The sequence below is a fragment of the Chiloscyllium punctatum genome, chromosome 27 (genome assembly GCF_047496795.1).
Source record: "Chiloscyllium punctatum isolate Juve2018m chromosome 27, sChiPun1.3, whole genome shotgun sequence".
Classification (NCBI taxonomy): domain Eukaryota; kingdom Metazoa; phylum Chordata; class Chondrichthyes; order Orectolobiformes; family Hemiscylliidae; genus Chiloscyllium; species Chiloscyllium punctatum.
Genome location: NC_092765.1, coordinates 17,983,277 through 18,001,261, shown reverse-complemented (window position 1 = coordinate 18,001,261; position 17,985 = coordinate 17,983,277). Strand labels below are relative to the sequence as shown.

The 17,985-nt window shown below is 41.0% G+C and overlaps 1 protein-coding gene across 6 annotated transcripts in view; it reads right to left on the bottom strand.

Annotated features, from left to right (window-relative positions):
* Positions 1-1,579: 1,579 nt before the first annotated feature.
* Positions 1,580-17,985, bottom strand: part of LOC140453496 (protein lin-28 homolog A-like) — a 137,766-nt gene continuing 121,360 nt past the window's right edge. For all 6 annotated transcript variants that reach the window (XM_072548227.1, XM_072548228.1, XM_072548231.1 and 3 more), the window contains one exon: positions 1,580-10,986. In XM_072548227.1, the coding sequence (XP_072404328.1) occupies positions 10,614-10,986 (373 nt within the window). In that variant the 3' untranslated portion in view covers positions 1,580-10,613. The remainder of the gene's footprint in view (positions 10,987-17,985) is intronic.

The window sequence follows — 17,985 nt, the reverse complement described above, 5'->3', positions numbered from 1 at the left end:
GTTACCACCCCTCTTCACTCATTGAGTGTGGAGCAAGCTTGATGGATTAGTTGGTTTATTCCTACCCACCACATGTATCTTCACTTGTGCTGCTTGAGAATGCAGCTGCAATGTTGCTTTCCAGACAAGCAATCTTCCCAGTGCTCCATCTTTAATGATGTACCATCAGACCCCATGATCCTACACGCTGGACTCCCACCCCGATGTTACAACCTCTATCCTCCATTGAAAAAAAAATCTTCTAATAATTTGGCTCTTTGACCATGATTTCAATCTCCCCCCTCTTAATGGTCTCCTGCTCAATATTTGCTGCTTATCCAAAGCACTTAATGTGTTTCAGAATATTTGCATGTGTAAGGGATGATATGTGTGTTTTACAGTCCATTGATTTCCAGTGATGCTAGATTCAGCAACCTTCATTCAATCAAAATTTCAGGATGGCTTATGTGTAAAGCATGCAGCTGTTAAGATGCCATAGCACTTTGAGCAGAGGATTCCACTCAGGCTCTTGACCAACATTCATCCCAACCAAAATCATTAAAAGGGTTGATGTGATCATTTAATTGCATTGCTTTTCATGTGAGCCTGCTGTGCAGAAACTGGCTGCCACATTTCCTGTTTTACAACATTGGCTGTGCAGCAAACGTACATCACTGGTTGAGAGGTGTTGGGGATGTTCTGAGCTTGTGAAAGATACCATATAAATGTAAATCTTTTCAGTCATTATTGGGCATTCACTCCAAAGCTGAATTCTCTCAAGATTAGATTAGATTCCCTACAGTATGGAAACAGGCCCTTCGGCCCAACAAGTCCCCACCGACCCTCCAAAGATTAACCCACCCAGACCCATTTTCCCTCTGACTAATGCACCTAACACTATGGGCAATTTAGCATGGCCAATTCACCTGACCTGCACATTTTTTGGACTGTGGGAGGAAACTGGAGCACCCAGAGGAAACCCATGCAGACACGTTTCTTGGACCAGTTCTAACACTAGTAGTAATGATACTAATTCAGAAGGCTTGTACAAAGTATTCATCAGAGGTTATACCTGATCAAAAAGTTAAATCAATCCCCAAATGGCACCATTTTTTTTCTTTTTCAAAGAACCATTGATAATTAAAATCTAAAGTAGAGTGTGGTGGAAATAAAGAGCAGGAGATAATGTCAATGAATTGTAGCAGAAACTGGATAAATACAGTGCGGCAGGGGTTTGAGTGCACGGGAGCTGGAGCAAAGTATTTTACATTTCAACCTTTAGATCTGGTCCAGAGAATCTTACAACTGTATCTGAAGAAAACAAGAATACATTCTCCAGATGTCCTGGCCAATATTTGTCCTTTAACCAATATAACCAGCAAGAAAACAAAAGATTATCTGGCCATTTGTAACAACTTGCAGCCAACAAAAAAAAACACTTCTTTGACCATAAGGGCCTCAGAACATCTGGGGTTTGTGAATGGTGTGTAAAAATGGAAATCCTCTCTTTCTCGTGGTACCATTCATGCTATAGAGAGGTTGTGTAGGTTTACAAAATCTCAGACTCAGACAGGAGTAAAGAAACACCAACAAGAAAATATACACAAACACAATTTTTTAATCCACTTTTCATTTCAAATCATGTTATAATTCACTTATTGAAAATGTTTTACAGTCCTGGATTGTTCCCTGGCTCTCAAACAGCCTGAGCTTATCATGGTTACAACAGCAGTCATAACCCAATGGGGCTGCATTGCTTTGGTTACTAGCAGTAAACGATGCTACATTCTCCCGTCACTTCTTCCTGTACAATCTCAATTACATCCTTTGGTTTATCCATCGATCTGTAAACAATGTCTTAAAAATGTGTTCAAAAAAAGTAAACACGATATATAAATATCACATTTTTCGGAGAATAAGTAACAAATTCTAGTGTATCTAGGTAAACTACAATGATACATACAAGACAAGCACAAAAAAAAGTGTTCACATCTGTCTTATTCACAGGAGCAACTAGAAAGAGAAAGGGGGAAAACCTAAGGAAACTGTATATTCCTTTGAGAATTCCACTCTTTAGTCACAGTAACATATTAAACCTATTGAGGTAGCTCTGTATAGTTATTCAAAATTAAAAAGTGTACCTGATTTGTACACAATTTTGTCATTTCACTACATAAATGGCACGAAACATTCGCTTTCTGGAGCACAGCCTGTGATGTGTGGAGACAAACGAGCACTAAGAGTTCAAATGTTTCATGCCTTTCTAATCACACCTACTCTAAAACACATTTCTACTTATTGCATAATATAACAGAGTTTACATCCACGCCATGGACACTGTAGACAGACACGAGGGAAGTGCAACAGCAGTCAGACTGGTGAATCCCAGTGGCACAAGGGGTCATTCTAGTTGCCCCAGGCACCTGCAGTGTGATCCAAGTCCATCAGACAGGCTACTGACCAGCTCTGCATCATAGATTCCCATTTTGCTCTGTTCCCTAGCTTTGTGTGGCTAGTATTATGACAAGGATTGTTGATATTTCTGATGAGCATTTTGAAAACAAAAAATTTGGATCATAGTTTTCAGATAAAGCCCCATTGTCCCACTGATATTAGTTCAATATTGTATAGCTCTTGCCCAACTAAGGTTCCCTGTGTAATTTATACAATAGCAATAAAATGCGGCATCATTCAGAAATGGAGAGATAAAAAGAGCTGTGCATGGAAAATGGGGAACATGCAATTTTCTGAATACTCCCTACTTTGGTTGAATTGTGGCTTGCCTCAGAATGCCAAGAGGCTAGAGACTGTTCTGTTCATTGCTGGAGCAAGCCACACTGCACATCAGTAGAAGCTGACAAAGAGCTGATGAGTACCATCTATTTCTCCAGTGGTTGGGCAATAATGACAGACACACAACTGAAAAATAAGTGAACAATTAATGAAATACAATTAAAAAAAAATTCCTTCACCTGAATAGCACTATGTTCTAGTGACCGTGGTTTGGGAAGCATTGCCCTATAGATAGCTTGCTTCATAATCCTGTGGATCTCCGCTAGCTGTATGCCTTAAAAACCCTAGCCACCTAAGTTCTCTAGCTTGGATACCTCTGATAAGATTTGGAGAGAGTCGTTCCAGTTTAATGCTTTAGTCACCAGGCTAGTTTCTATTTTAGACATGGTAGAATAGATGCCTGTTCTCATTGGGAGCTCTTTGAGCATGTCCAAATCATTTTTACTTTGGATCATTACAGGCTATGAATAAGAATAACATTTCCATTCTATCACTCTGTCTGTCTTTCAAACCTTCTTAAATAGGTCATATATTTAAAAAGAGAGGGTAAACAGCCAAAATGAGGGTAAACCCAAAAACTCCCTCCTAGAGGAATTGACAAGGGTAGATGCTGAAAAATTGGTTCCCTTGGATAGAGAGTTGTGAACTGAAGGCCAAAGTTCTAGAGTATGTATTTCATAATTTGGCATGAGACAAGGATAAATTTCTCAATTCAAAATCTTTGGAATTCTGCACTTCAGCTGACTATGGACACTCAGTCATTGAGCCCATTTGAACCTGACATTAATAGATTTTGGACATTTTAGGAGTAAAAGGATGTGATGATAGGGCAGGAGAGCAAAGCTGAGGCAGGTGATCAACCATGATCTCATTGAATGAGAGAGAGGGCTCAACAGCCCTTGTTACCTACTGCAGCTGCTCTTTTCCACATTCTTGCCAAAACCATCAGACAAAGCAAAAGTTGAACCCATAGCTACAAAGATTGCAGACCTGTGCATCAGAAGGGGATAGGTAGCCTACTCAGATACAGCCAAAAGAATAAAACATTTCAAATGGAACTGGATTACAGCTGTACGTTTTCCACACTGGGTGACTAACTTGGAATCCAAACATTAAAGGAGCTTTGATGTAAGGCAATTAACTTGTTAAATGAGCTAACCTTACCTTGTTTTCTGGATATTCTAATTCTAGAATTTGTCCAATTTTTCCCTTGAAATTTAAATGCATTCAGATTACAGGAGACTTTTATTTTGATAGCAAGGAATCAGATGCATAGTTTTGGGCGGATTTTCCACTTGGATCAATATTTCCTCTCCATTAATCCACTGCAGGACGTCTCTGGCCATTGCACTCCCTCTAGATACAGGACCATTCAATACAATGAGATCAACATTTTTTTTAAAAATGGTCAGTAATCACTTTTGAGAAGTTACAGACCAGCAGATACATACAGAATATGTCTGGTTCAAAAGACTAATCAGAGAAAGCTACCATTGTATAAAAAATACTGAGAGGTAGATCCAGTTTTCACCAGAATTGTACCATTGCAGTTTGATTATACATCAAAACAATATACTACCAAAATGAAACAGCTTCATACAGTCCCTGAGTAGAGCTTTTCATCCTGAGTTACTTGATTGCAGTTATACATTACAATATATAAAAATACAAAAACAATATATTAAAACATAGTCTGTAAGCACTGTATGAGCGCACAATGATATCAGTGTACAGACTTGAACATTATTTTTTAAAAACGAGATTGCCAGTTTAAACAGTCACTCTCTCCTGTCTTTGACCCAAATGCGCTGTTCATGTGTTTCCGGAATTCCAGGTTCTTAAAATGTAGCTGTGGCTTTGGTTGCATGTTTACCTTTGTAATGGATTTCTTGTACAATTGCAGTGAAATAACAATAGTTTCACAAAGGATAGAGTTAATTCCCTATCCTCACTGTGCTCAGTTGTGAAAGAGAATCAGCTGTTTCTGGCTCACGTACTAATTTTCCAATTACTTCCTCTAAAAAGGTGAAATTTTCATAATAAAAACTCGAGCATTGACAGAAAAATTCACTCTGATTGGCACAAAGTTCCATGGGCACTGTGTTCCATTGGCACCATGTTCTAAAGATCCCCCTCAAGTCACATCATTGAGAGTATGAAGCATGTGAAAAACAAGGGCCACCATATTATATGAAAGGAACACATTTTGCTTTGACAAGATACAAAGTGACATGTGACTGGTAAGGGTTTCAGGATGATGAATGAACCCGTACCACCCACGCTCCCCCACCCACCCCCCAACTTTCCATACAGCCTCTGTGAAACAGAATTGATCTGGTCAGGTACTAGCCTACGTTAGTGTTGTATTGTAATATGAGCCCCCAGTCCCACGCAGATGTGTTTTGAACGATGTGCAAGCTGTAATTCAGTAACATTGAACTTCTGATAGTTTTTATCACCAGGTCACATGAGGGTTAAAGACTAGGCCAGCTGAACTGAACCTTCAATTGACAAATGCCTCCTCAATTCAACAATACGAAGATTAAATATGTAACTTGAATTGAAAATCAATTGTAGAGTGTAATTTTTTGAAAATGGAAATCACTCCATCAGTTAAGATATTGGGCAGTTTGCATTCTGAGGTAGAACAACAACTTTGTCCAACACAGATCCAATTTCTTTACCAATGGAGTGATTTCCCATTTCCCAATGATTCCGTCCAGTTGATTTGCAATTTCAAATGTACTTTCATCTTCGTGTGGGGAATGGAGGAGGCATCCATCAATCGAAGGTGCAGACAATGTGACCTGACTGAGGGGTCATTTGCTTGGGGAGAGAAGGCATTGTTGAGTCAAGGGGGCATTCAACAGCTGATGGAGTGGAGTCAAAGATAATAATCTGTCAGAGTGGGAGGTTACCCATAGAAAATACTTAGATACACTTTTGTGCAAACTTACATTGAATGTCAACCATTTTCAAATGGTCTCAACAAAGCCTGCTCTTTTACAATCAAACATACAAGCATTGCAGAAAATTGGAACTTTTGTTTACAAACTTGCTGGCAATTATAACTCTGTGGTCAACACCGAGCACTGTGGGAGATTTTGGGGTCAAGCTCTGAATAAGTGAATGGACTTGTGGCTCCTGACCTTGCTGTCCAGTCAGAGTTGAAATTACAACTTGTCACTGGTTGACAATAGGTTCTCCAGTACGATTGCCTTCAAACCAGAAAGTCACAATCATCACCGACCATTTGTAAACTCTACCCAGTGTATCAATGCAACAATATATTTGTCCGTTGATAACTCAATCTTTCTCCCAACCACACTGGTAAATGTCATGCTCGCATTTTTTAAAAAAAAAGTCTAATTGGACAAAATATCCAGTGAATCAGCCACAATGTCAGAACTTCAGTGCAGCCTCAACTCCTGGAGCTACTGGTTCCATAACCTCAGTTCCAGGTGGGACAAAACTAATTTGAGAGACAGAAATTCCAAAATATGTGTTAAATGAAATTCACAAGCATTTCTTGCTTATAGTTGACTTTATGATTCACTACTGGATAACAGTGAAGATGCTACAAGCACTTCAGTGCTGGCAGGGAAAAGTCATATTATCTTGCTCTTCCATCACCTCCTTCCTCCTTAGCTCAACTGTTATAGCATTACAGGCATTCACTTGTTACGCCCTTCGTAGTGCCTGACTGTAGCAATCTCACTGCTGTCCAGCTGGAATCTAAGCCAATCCACTTCAATGATATTTTCAAATCTGATTGTTGCCTGCTCTATTTTTTGGAATCCCTGAGATCACAATTTCCTTGGGAGGACGTACAACATTAGTGAAGGAGACAACCTTAAATTAATCAATTTACATCAAGAAGCATGAAATTTCTCTCCTAATCCATCTGTGCAAACACAATGTTCAAGTGTGCCGATGAAATTTGATTGAAAAATCAAATGGAATCCGTGATAATGGGAGCGCTCTCAACATTTAGAGATGTGACTGAGGGGAGTTGGGAATAGTGAACACCAGGATGGAGAAACATGATCACTACAGAGTGCTCATAAGACTGAATAAGTGGTGCAGTTGTGCTGAGTCAGAGACCAGGTGAATGTTTGGCTGGTACTCCAACTGTACTGAGCTACCTTTGGGCGCCTCTGTCAACTCTTCTATTGGATGGAATCTTCAAGACCAACTGTTTACAAGTGGTGGAGCAAGAATGGAAGGGTTTATTTCTACAGTGGACTCAAGGTTGTCACATTGAGATAGAATGTTCCAGCCGCAAAGAGTTTTTGGGGCCCAGACAGTAGGTGAAGATGGGGTTCAGAGCATCCAAGCGGGTTAGGGAGTTCCACTAAAAAGGTTCAGGGTCCAGGCTAGAAATAGGAAGTTTTGGCAATTAAATCTTAAAAACTCAATCCCACCTCCAAAGGCATTATGTTTCACCTTTTAGAGGCAGGCAGGCATGCATTGTACTTATACCTACAATGGCCCTTGCATTCAACCCAAGTAAGCATGGTTGTTCTTCAGTGCTGACCTTCTGGCATTTTATAGGGTTAGCACTGAAAGGTATCTCAAAATGACCACTAGAACCCTGGCCGGGAGATCTTTACGGCCTGTCAGTTTTGCGCAATGTTTAAGTAACGATGAGGCTAGTTCCTGGTTTTGGTACTCCCTGTGTAGTGCTCCATGTTGAAGGAAACTGGATGGGTAGAGAGTATGTTGCTGAACTCCCAGCAGGCTCTCATGGAAAGTCTGTGCCTGGAAAGCTATTGACACATTTTAACCCATTTGCTATAAATCAACTGCGTTTCTGAGCACATGCAAGTGAAGTGATCATTTTAGCTGCAGTATATAAAAGTGAGGTGGTTAAGAGTATAGAGTAAGAGGATTATTGTAAAACTGCATAAAACATGAGTTAGCCTCAGTGTATTGCATACAGTTCGATAACATCACAGGAAGGATGTAACCACACTGGCAAGGCAACAGAAAAGAGGTACAAGAATTTTGCTAGGAATGGAGAACTTTAGTTATAAGGAAAGTCTAGGCTGGGGTTATTCTGAAGCAGAGAAGGGTGATGGTAGTGGGGGTGTGAAGATGAATAAAATTATGAAGTACCTAACCTACTCTATCTCCATTCATAGAGGTCAACAGTAAGGGGCATGGATTTAAAAGCAATTCTTATATAGATTAGAGGGGAAGTTAAGGAGAATTTATTTTCATGCATAAAGTTGCAGGGATTGGGAACTCACTGCTTGGGAGGGTAGTAGAAGTGAAAAGCTCTTTGTATAAAAATACCTGGATGTACAATGAGGTATTCCAGGATCTGGAAAATGGGATTAGGCTGGAGAGCTCTTTTTCAGCCAACACAGACCACCATAAGCTGAAAGGCCTCCTCCTGTGCCTTGTATTCTCTATTCTCAGATTTAACTGGAGCAGCCATCCAGCAGAAAAAGGAGTTCAAATCCCACCATAGCAGTTGGAAAAGTTTGTATTCAAACAGAGTTAAAAGCTGGATCTGCAAATGTGACCATGAAGTTGCTGAATTAACATTAAAAACATATTGAAAGTTTATTAATGGGAAGAAACACTTTAGGGAAAGAAACCAGTCATTCTTGCCCAGTCTGAACCAATTATGTCACCTCCGTCCACACACCAAAGTGGCTACATCTTAACGTCACTCTGACATCAGGGGTCAGGGCAATTAAGGCAGGACAATAACTCCTGAATGAATGAATGAATTAATAATCAAATTGCAAACTGAGTGTTTTTCAATGGACTGCTATTGGGTGGGTGAATCATAGAATCCCTACACTGTGGAAGCAGGCCATTTCACCCATCCAGTCCACACTGACCCTCTGAAGACCATCCTAACCAGATCCAGCCCCTTACCCTATCCTTATAATCCTATACTTCTCATGCCTGCGCATCCCTGGACACTATGGGCAATTTCCCATGGTAATCTGCATAACTTTGGACTATGGAAACCCACATAGACTCAGGGAATGTACAAACTCCACACAGACAGTTGCCAGAGGCTGGAATCAAACCCAGGTCCTTGGCACTGTGAGGCAGCAATGCTAACCACTGAGCCACCATATCGTGAAAGGCTCTGGATAGGATTTATTCAGCAGTTTAATGGGCCATAGGACCAAACATAGTGACTTTAGTGTACAGTAGTGGAATGCTGAGTTTTAATCAGCTTAAATTTCATTACCAATTCCCTGCACCATCAACATGGAAGGTGCTGAAAACTGTGGAACAGAGTAAACTGTCAGATAGGACCTTTGGTTTTATATAACAAAGCTGTGTGTCTAAGGGTGCAAATGGATTGACAACAGAACATTGTGCTGTGCAACTCCGGTTAGGACTGATATCTTGGAGGTGTATCAAATTCCATTATTTAACAAAATGTTTAAAATAAACAAGCTAGAACATTTGCGGGCAACAAAATTTCATACTAACCCATTTGCACCTTCACCATTCGTTACCAATCCCAGCGTTAATCTGTGATTGAAAGGTGAAGTAGTATTCACTCCTACCAAGTATCAGATTATTTTTTGATTGTAGCAGAATGTTCATCTCATGAGTTGGTTTACCATGTGCCTCACAAGTGAACATTGGGCTTGGGTGTCCATACTCCATCTGCAATAGGCTATTTGTTATGAGCTTTCTCTCTTTTATATCAGCAATTCTTCATCTGAAGATAGGTCAGGAAACTCTGTGCTTTTGAGGAACACAATAAGAGTTGGATCAAAAGTAGGATGGGCACAGTAGGATTCTGAGGACAACAGTTGCTCATCTAGGGAGCTTAAATAAACTTGTATCATTAGTTTTAACTGCTTAGACTTTAAGTAGTCAAATAAGATGCACTATAATCTAAGTCTTGAGACTCTCTATTTCAAGGTAAAAGTAATGTAATGTGGATTATGGTAGCTCATCAGACCTGTTGCAGATATATGGACACAAGAAACACTGCAGCTTTGGTGGAAGGTTATTCAAATCGGTCACCATCCAATAGACTAGCCTGGATTCTCTATAATTTTTGAGTTCTGAAAGCTTTGGTTGCATGAAGTATATGAATTAATTCAACACGACTAGGCAACAAGAGAAAGTCAGATCTTTCAGACGTGTGGGAGGAAACCTTTGTCTACCTGCTGAGATAATTTCAATAACCTCCAGATAAAGGGAAAATGATTGTCCCAGGTGAGAGTCCTGTCAATCTTTGATGGGTGTAGTCATGTGATCAAAATGTTTAAGGACTCATTGTTTGTTCTTCATCATCTAACCTGCTGTTTGGTGAATTGAAAGGTAGCACTATGTAGGGGGAGGATGCCAAAATACATAAAGTTATGGACCAGAAGTGAAGAAACCTCTTTGTTGTATGGTTATTGTTCCAAATTCAATGCAAGTCAGCCTTCAAAATAAATCAATGCAATGGTTCTCAAGCCATGGTTGATACCACCAGGAGGAGGAGGACTTAACAAGGGGCAAGGGAATTGAGTTTTATATCAGAAAGCAGATTTCTTGCTCTTGGTTCTTTAGAAAAATGAACAGAGACAAAGAATGTCTTGACATTATAGGATTTAAGTTGGACCTCTGGAAATTGTGGCAGTATTAAGGTGGTTGAGAGGTTATGGAGGCTGTTGTCTAAGAATGTTCCAGTGTGCCTCAGTTTACTGAAGGTTTATCCAAATCCTATCCATCATCAGAATGAGTAGAAGTTGGACTCATGATGAAGTCTTTTGATTGCTTTGGAGAATTGCTGGATCTTGACCTCGGCAGTGTAGGTGAACCTGAGGTAGTTTTGTATCCTGAGTTGGTTCCTGGCACTGACGACGTCAGGTCTTTTTCCTTTTCTGCAAATTCGAGCTTTGCCTACTTGGCTCCTCGGTGAACTCTCGCAGGGGACTTTCGTAGGCTTCCGGAAGAAGCTTTTCCAAGTGCTCCCCCGTCTCTTCCAGGAGTAGGGCCGTGCTGTGCTCTCCTCCCACTTCTTGAGGAGTAGTGGGTGAGGGGGATGAAGTCAAGGCCCCTGTTGTCGATTTACTTTCCTGTCTTCCCTGAGAACTGGCAGATTGTTGTTGCTGGGCAGCTTTGATTGTGCAGTTGGCCACCATGTGGCCGATGCTTTGGCAATAATGGCACTTCTTCGGTTGGGGGGCTAGTTTACATTCCTTGGCGTGATGATCCAAGCCACCACAGTTATAACATCTAAAAGGAAAGAAAAAGAAAATGAAACACAAGAATAAAAAGGATCCAGGTACAATTTCCATTCAGTTGCTGAGTGTTTTTCCAATGCAAATTAGCCCAAAATCACCCAAATGACCACAAAGCCCAAAACATAAATCCAAGACCTTTTGTGCCAGTTTGAAAACACATTGTGCTCAAAACCAACACTGGCCACAGATTTGACTGTGGCCCAGCCCGATGTGGATGTTCAGTGAATCACATGTCTGCAGACCTTCAGAAGACTCAACATTGCATTGGCTCATCCAAATTGATTTAAGAGCTTTTCAGTATGTCTTTTCTTTTAAAAGAAAACTTAAATAAACTGTACTTAAAGTAAATGGTAAATGTTCAGTCGCATTTTTTAGTCATCAATATCAGATTACTCAAATGGTGGATTGGCAATGTGATAAATTCATCAGTTGTATTAATCAAACAAACATTACGTAATGATATCAAAGGAACGTTTTAAATAGTTTTTATTTACATTCTCAGTTACACAGTTGCACCGGTGCACAGATGCTTTTATCGCCGGGTCTACAAAAAATGGATCATGAACAAATGCATTTTGGAGATCCTGTATATTAACATCCTTAGAGGGCAATCAATAACTCAGTGTAATGAATTTTCTGAAAGGAGCACTTCTAACAGCATGACACTTTCTATACATTTGACCCTCCAATGTAGAGTTTTCTCGGTACTGTTGTTCTTTAATATAGCCTGTTTGGTTATGCAAAACTCCCTCAAATCTGACCTTCCAGTAGTATAGCAATCCCTCTGTATCACCCTGACAGTGCAGTGCTCCCTCAGAACTACTGCTCCAATAGTGTAAAGCTCCCTCAGAATTGCTCTTCCAACTCGACAGCATTCACTCAATATCATCTCTCATAAGAGCCCAGTGCTTCCCCATACTGCCCCTCCAATATATCTAAAATTTGCTCCTTCAGTACAGCATTCCCTCAGAACAGCCTCTGTAACAGTGCAGCACTCACTCCTCAGTGCAGTAATCCTCAGTAGAATCTTTCCAACAGTGTTGTCTTCCCTCAGTACTGGCCCAACAGTTCAGTGTCACTCAATAAAATAACTCAATAATGAATCAACAACATTACTGCTGGTCCTTCATTGCAAATTGTGATTTAAAAAAAAACGCAATGTGGGCACCTTCAAAATGGCTAGGAAACAAAGCTAATTAAAAAATGAATATAGGTTCATTAACACAGCATGGTGCACAAGGATCCCTACTGTTATTTAACAGACATTAACAGTATGTGACAGCATCCCACCTATTAACAATAAGGCCAAAGAGCCTGTTAACATTCTCCCACATCCCAACTCCGGATTTTATTTCCTTTTACTGCTAGCAATAATGGCTATTACTGGGACTTGACAGTAGCTGCTCTGTTTTGTGGATTTGTACAACTACTCTACAGATCCTCTACATACACATAACAGGAGTATTGGAAGCAGCTCATCACACATATTCACACAATTACACTCATTCACCCACCAAGCAGGCACATTCTGCTCCTACTGTACCTCCAGTGCAATTGTGATCTTTCTAGATCTCCTCAAACATGCCCCACTCAGACACATGCAGTGTGTGGGGCTCAGTTGGTAGCACTTCAGGTTCTCAGGAAGAAAGTGCTAGGTTCAGGTTCTACACCAGCTGGTGTGCAGAAACATAAGGCTAACACTGCAGTGTAGCAGTGATGAGTTGGGGTTGCTCTCTTTTGGATGAGATGCTAAACAAAAAAAAAAGGGGAGACATAAAAGAGTCACACAGCAGCATTTTACAGAAGGGGAGGTGAGTTAGCATGGCTGTTGTCAGAGGCAGGAAGAACATCAGGAGCAAAGAGCAGGGTCCTGGGTTGTAGAGGCCACTGGGGTGGGAGCAGGATCACGGAGTTGGTGGCCCAGATTAGAAGCAGACTGGAGCCTGAAATTCTGTTCCTGCTCTGGTCAATATTTGTTCCTCAATAAACATTGCATGCACCAGAAACGCCTTTCACTGATTTACCAGCACTATATTTGTTGCTCACAATGTGGTCTGTCTGCGTTTGCAGACAAACCCAGAGTTTCCAGTTGCCTGCCACTTCAACACACCACCGTTCTTCAACATCTGTCTCAGACTTGCTGCAGTATTTCAGTGAAGCTCAGCACAAAGCTGGAAGAACAGCATCTCATTTACTGCTTGGATTCCCTGCAGCCTTCAGGGCACAATATCGAGTTCAGTAATTTTAGGGCCGAAGCAGCTTCTCCCATATCCCCCACCAGGCCCTATCATCACATGGGCTGCTTTCACCACAGCTAACCCATTTTCACTCACTACTGGTGCCCATTTGCAGCTTTTCTTTCTCCAGGGCTGACCATTATCTATTCTTTCGACTGTCCGACTGCTGTTCTCTCTGAGGATTCCATCCATCTCCATTTATCATCATTGGAACCTAAACATAGACTCTGCTTTCTTTCCTCAGATCCTGCCAGACCTGAGTTTTTCCAGCTCCCTCTGTTCTTATTGCAAAAAAAATTGATCTGTGGCTGCACTTCAAGAACTACTGCAGTAGCTGTAAAATATTTGAAGATGGCAATGTGACATTCATTCCAGGCTGGTAACAATGAACTCTTCAAATTGACAAAAACGTGCCAAGTGGAATTCAATACAGAGAAGTGTGAGGTAATGTATTTAGGGAGGTAAGGAAGTACACAACTGGTAGGATTATGGAAGATTTAACAGGGCATCAGTTGGAGTTTATGTATATGATTATCTGAAGGTAGCAGAACAGGTAGATAAAGTGGCACATGGGACACTTTCCTTTATTTTCAAAGGACGAGAGTATAAAAGCAAGGAATTTTTATTTTCAGTTTTCATCAACCTGAATGGATTTGATGTATTTGGTGACCACTTTTGTACCTGCAGATGTAAATGTGTTTGATCCTTTCCCCCGTCAGAGAGGCAGATGTAGTTCCGGAAAAATGTGAGGACTGCAGATCCTGGAGATCAAAGTGTCAAAAAGTGTGGCGCTGGAAAAGCACAGCAGGTCAGGCCACATCTGAGGAGCAGGACAGTCGACATTTCAGATATAAACCTTTCGTCAGTAGTGAGATGTAGCTCTAGGTCTTGCTGTAGTGAATAGAATGCAAAGCCTCAATGGGAGTTGGTGGGGTGGGGGGAGGGGGTTTGGGTGTGTGCGCTAATTTATTCCTCGAATATGTCGATAAAGTCTGCAAAAGGCTATTAAAGTAGCTAATTCCAGCTGTAATAATGTGTATGGTCCTGATGACCACATTACAGGACTGATGTAATCATACTAGAGAGGATGTTGCCAGAAATGACAAATTTTAACCACGAATAATGATTAGATAAACCAGATTCGCCTTCTTTGGAAGAGAGGGGGAGCTGAGCGAAGATTATGCTGTGGTGTATTACGTCATGAAGTGCCAAGTCAGAGTGAATAGGAACAGCATATTTCCATTTGCAAAGTGGTCATTAATCGGCAACATCACTTGAAGGTAATTGGTGGAAGGATTAGCTAAATGTTATGCAGGAAATGTTTCATCCAGAGGTGTGGGCATCTGGAAGTGACTTCCTGGAAAGCTGGTAGAGGCAAAACCCCTGAAAACGCATCTTAGAAACACTTGGATGTGCCCATGAGGGGCCATTAATTTGAAGTCTCCAGAGCAAAAACTGGAAGATGGATTGATCTGGTTGACTCTCTCTCGGCTGCACAGGCATTATGGGCTGAATGGCCTCCTGTCCTGTGAATTTTTTAGATGTCTATATTTTCACAAATACAAGTCTTTACTTCAGATCCACAGATAGTCATGAATTTACTCATATATACTTATTTAGAAAAATCACCCAACTCATTCAAACACACTCCATATATATTATGAAACTACTGATGTTTGCTATGTTCTTGCACATTCAAATGAATACAGTCACACAGAGACACTCTCAAACATGCTACACATTGCTCAAGTGCCCAGATTTTACTTCACTGGAATAGGGCTTGAAACTCCTGAATAAGTTACTCTATGAGCCACAGATTAATTCTGGCCACACTATAAGGGAGTGTGTTAAGTTAAAAAAAAGAGAGTTTGAAATTAATCTTAGCATAATGCATTGTGTTTTACACAGAAAGCGATGTCAGATCTGGGGATGCACATTACTTCTTGAATCTGAATTGCAACAATGTCATTCACTGCATTTTCTGTGATGTACTGTTATTGAAGGAAAGTGCTCTTGTATTATATTTGCATTAATCATGAAGGGACAGAAGTCCTGACTAAACCATTAGCTGCAGGCTAGGAAGGAAAGGAGAAGAATCTGTGGTTCCTGCTCCAAGTCACTACCTACTTCTGCTCAGGATGGCTGTGTGGATATGGGGAGCAGACAGGTTTGCACTTGGACTACAGCACACTCAGTGGTCAGATACCATCTCTACATTGTCTTTCTGAGCTTGCACATAGAGAGTACAAGCAGAACCAGGTATAAGAATGGGAGGAGGCTAGTCAGCTTTTAAAAGTCTGTTTTACCATTCTCTTAAGATTGTGAATGGTTACACCTCGAATGGGAGGGATAAAGTAAAACATCCCATGGCATAATTTCAAAGAATAGCAACTGAAGTTTGTCTGCTGTCCTGGCCATTTATCCCCCCTGTCAAGTTATTTTGTTGGTATCATGGTTTATTTGGGGGGACTTTCCTGTGCACAAGTTGGCAACTTTGCTTCCTGCAATACAATAACGATTACAATCTAAAAGTACCTCACTGGTTGTAAAGAACTTGTGAAGTCCAGAGATGAAGTGCATTTATATAGTGCCTATTCTCCTTTTTCTGGAACCGGGGATCACTATTTAAAAGTAAGGTGCAACCCATTGAGAACAGAGATGAGGCAACTTTCTTCTTCCTCAGCAGGGTCATGAAGATTTCCTAATAATGTCTTAGAAACACAGAATCTTTCACGACAGTTAGATAGTTTCTTGTTATGTAAGAGAGTGGAAGGTTATCTGGGACAAGTGAGAGGTAAGGTTACAAAGTGTCAGACCAGCCTCAAGAGGCAGAATGGCCTGGTCCTGCCCATGGTTTCTATGTTTACTTCTAACTTCCACAATGACTCGCATGTGGAGTGACTCATTCTGGAGCGACTGAAGATACAGGCCGTAAGGTGAAAGCAGGAGCTGAACACTGGGCAGCAGCCAATGGTTTCTCTGGACTCAAAGACAGAAAATCGGAAGGGATGATGTTCCAGTTCTGTGTGCCTCAATGACAGGATCTCTCCGAATGCGGAAAAAAAAATCCTCAAACTGTGAACAGAATGTCCATGGAGCAAGGAAGCAAAGCAGTGGGGAAATGGCATTCCAGATTGGACATCTGATTTTCACCATCACCTCCTGACCCTTGTAAGCAACTAACTAAAATGATGCAGAATAAATAATTCATGAGGCTCAAGTGGTAAATAAATACAATGAAAGCAGAGGCTCAATTAATCAATGTCATTGGTCTCAATCACCATGGAAATATTAAATGAAAATCAATCACACTGATAACGGGGGAATAAGGTCACAGGAGCTCTTCCAAAACTAACTGGAGACCCTCAGGGAGTTTACCATCCTCACCACGCACTAGCTCATTTTTGCTGAACCCTCAAATTATTGTAGTCACTCTCGCTACCCTCATGCCCCTTACACTGTATTTCTCACTGAGACAGAGAGGCAGTGTCACTTCACATCTTTCATTGTCTCCATAAGTCACTGAACAACTAAAATTTATATAGCACCTTTGAGAAAGTAACTCACCACCAGGAGCAGAGGAGGCGGAGAGAGGGAGGGAGGGAGTGGGGGGGGGGGGGGGGGGGGGGAGCACAGCTTAGGCTCCTGTCAGCTGAAGGTTTTTGTTGCCAAAGGCAGAGAGATTAAATGGCGAATTTTCAAGAAGCAGAATTGGAGAAATGTAACAATCTCAGGAGGATTACTCAGACAGAAATGAACAAAGCCATGGAGAATTTGTAAACAGGAGCGACAACTTTAAAGGTGGCAGGCCAGGCAAACAGGCAAGCCAGCAGGCACAGGGGAGGGAGGGGAAGGGCTTTTTTTGATAAGATTAAGATTATGGAGGATGGGGGGAACCAGGCAAAAGTGCTTTGGAATAGTTGGGTTCAGGGATAATAAAGGCAAGAGAAAGAATTTCTATCAAGCTGAGGCATGAACCAAGGTCTTCATGATGGCACTGATATGTGATCAGAACTTCAACTTTGATTTAAATACAATAAAATTGTGAACAGTCCAGTTTCGAAGGAGAGGGATGGAGTCAGTAGTCAGAGAATGGAGTCTGTGATGGGGACTGAAGAGAATGGTTTCACACTATCAGTGAGTGTGTGTCTCTCTCTCTCTCATTCTTCCAAAAGACATCTAACAGTGGCACACAACAGACCTGAGGAAATTTATAGGTCATGGAATAAAAGCAATATTGGCAGAGGGATAGGAACCATGTATTTTTTGTATTGGAATAATATTTGCAGTGGAGCTCCCCAGAGGTCGGAATTGGGATACTTCCTGATATAAATAAATGATCTATATCTTGGTCAGAGAACAATTTAAAAATGTTTGTCAGTTACATAAAACATGGCAGAATAGCTAACAGTGAGGACAACAGCGGAGAACTTCAAAAGGACATTGTCATTCTAGGAGTAGCTGGATAGGTGACAGATGAAATTCAACAAGGAGAAGTGTGAGATAGTACATTTTCAAACATCTAACATGGGAGACAGTATAGATTAAAGGATACTATGCCAAAGGATGCACAGGAACAGAAGTATGGGGCTGAATCTCACTTGTTTGGGACTAAGTCAGGGGTGCATTGGGTTTTTTTTGGAAGGTTTGTTGCTACAAGGGCCTTAGCAAGTTTTCATGCCGTATCATATATCAAACTCATCTCATTAAATTTCCCACTCCACTCCTACAGCATCCGTCAATCCCGATTTCCA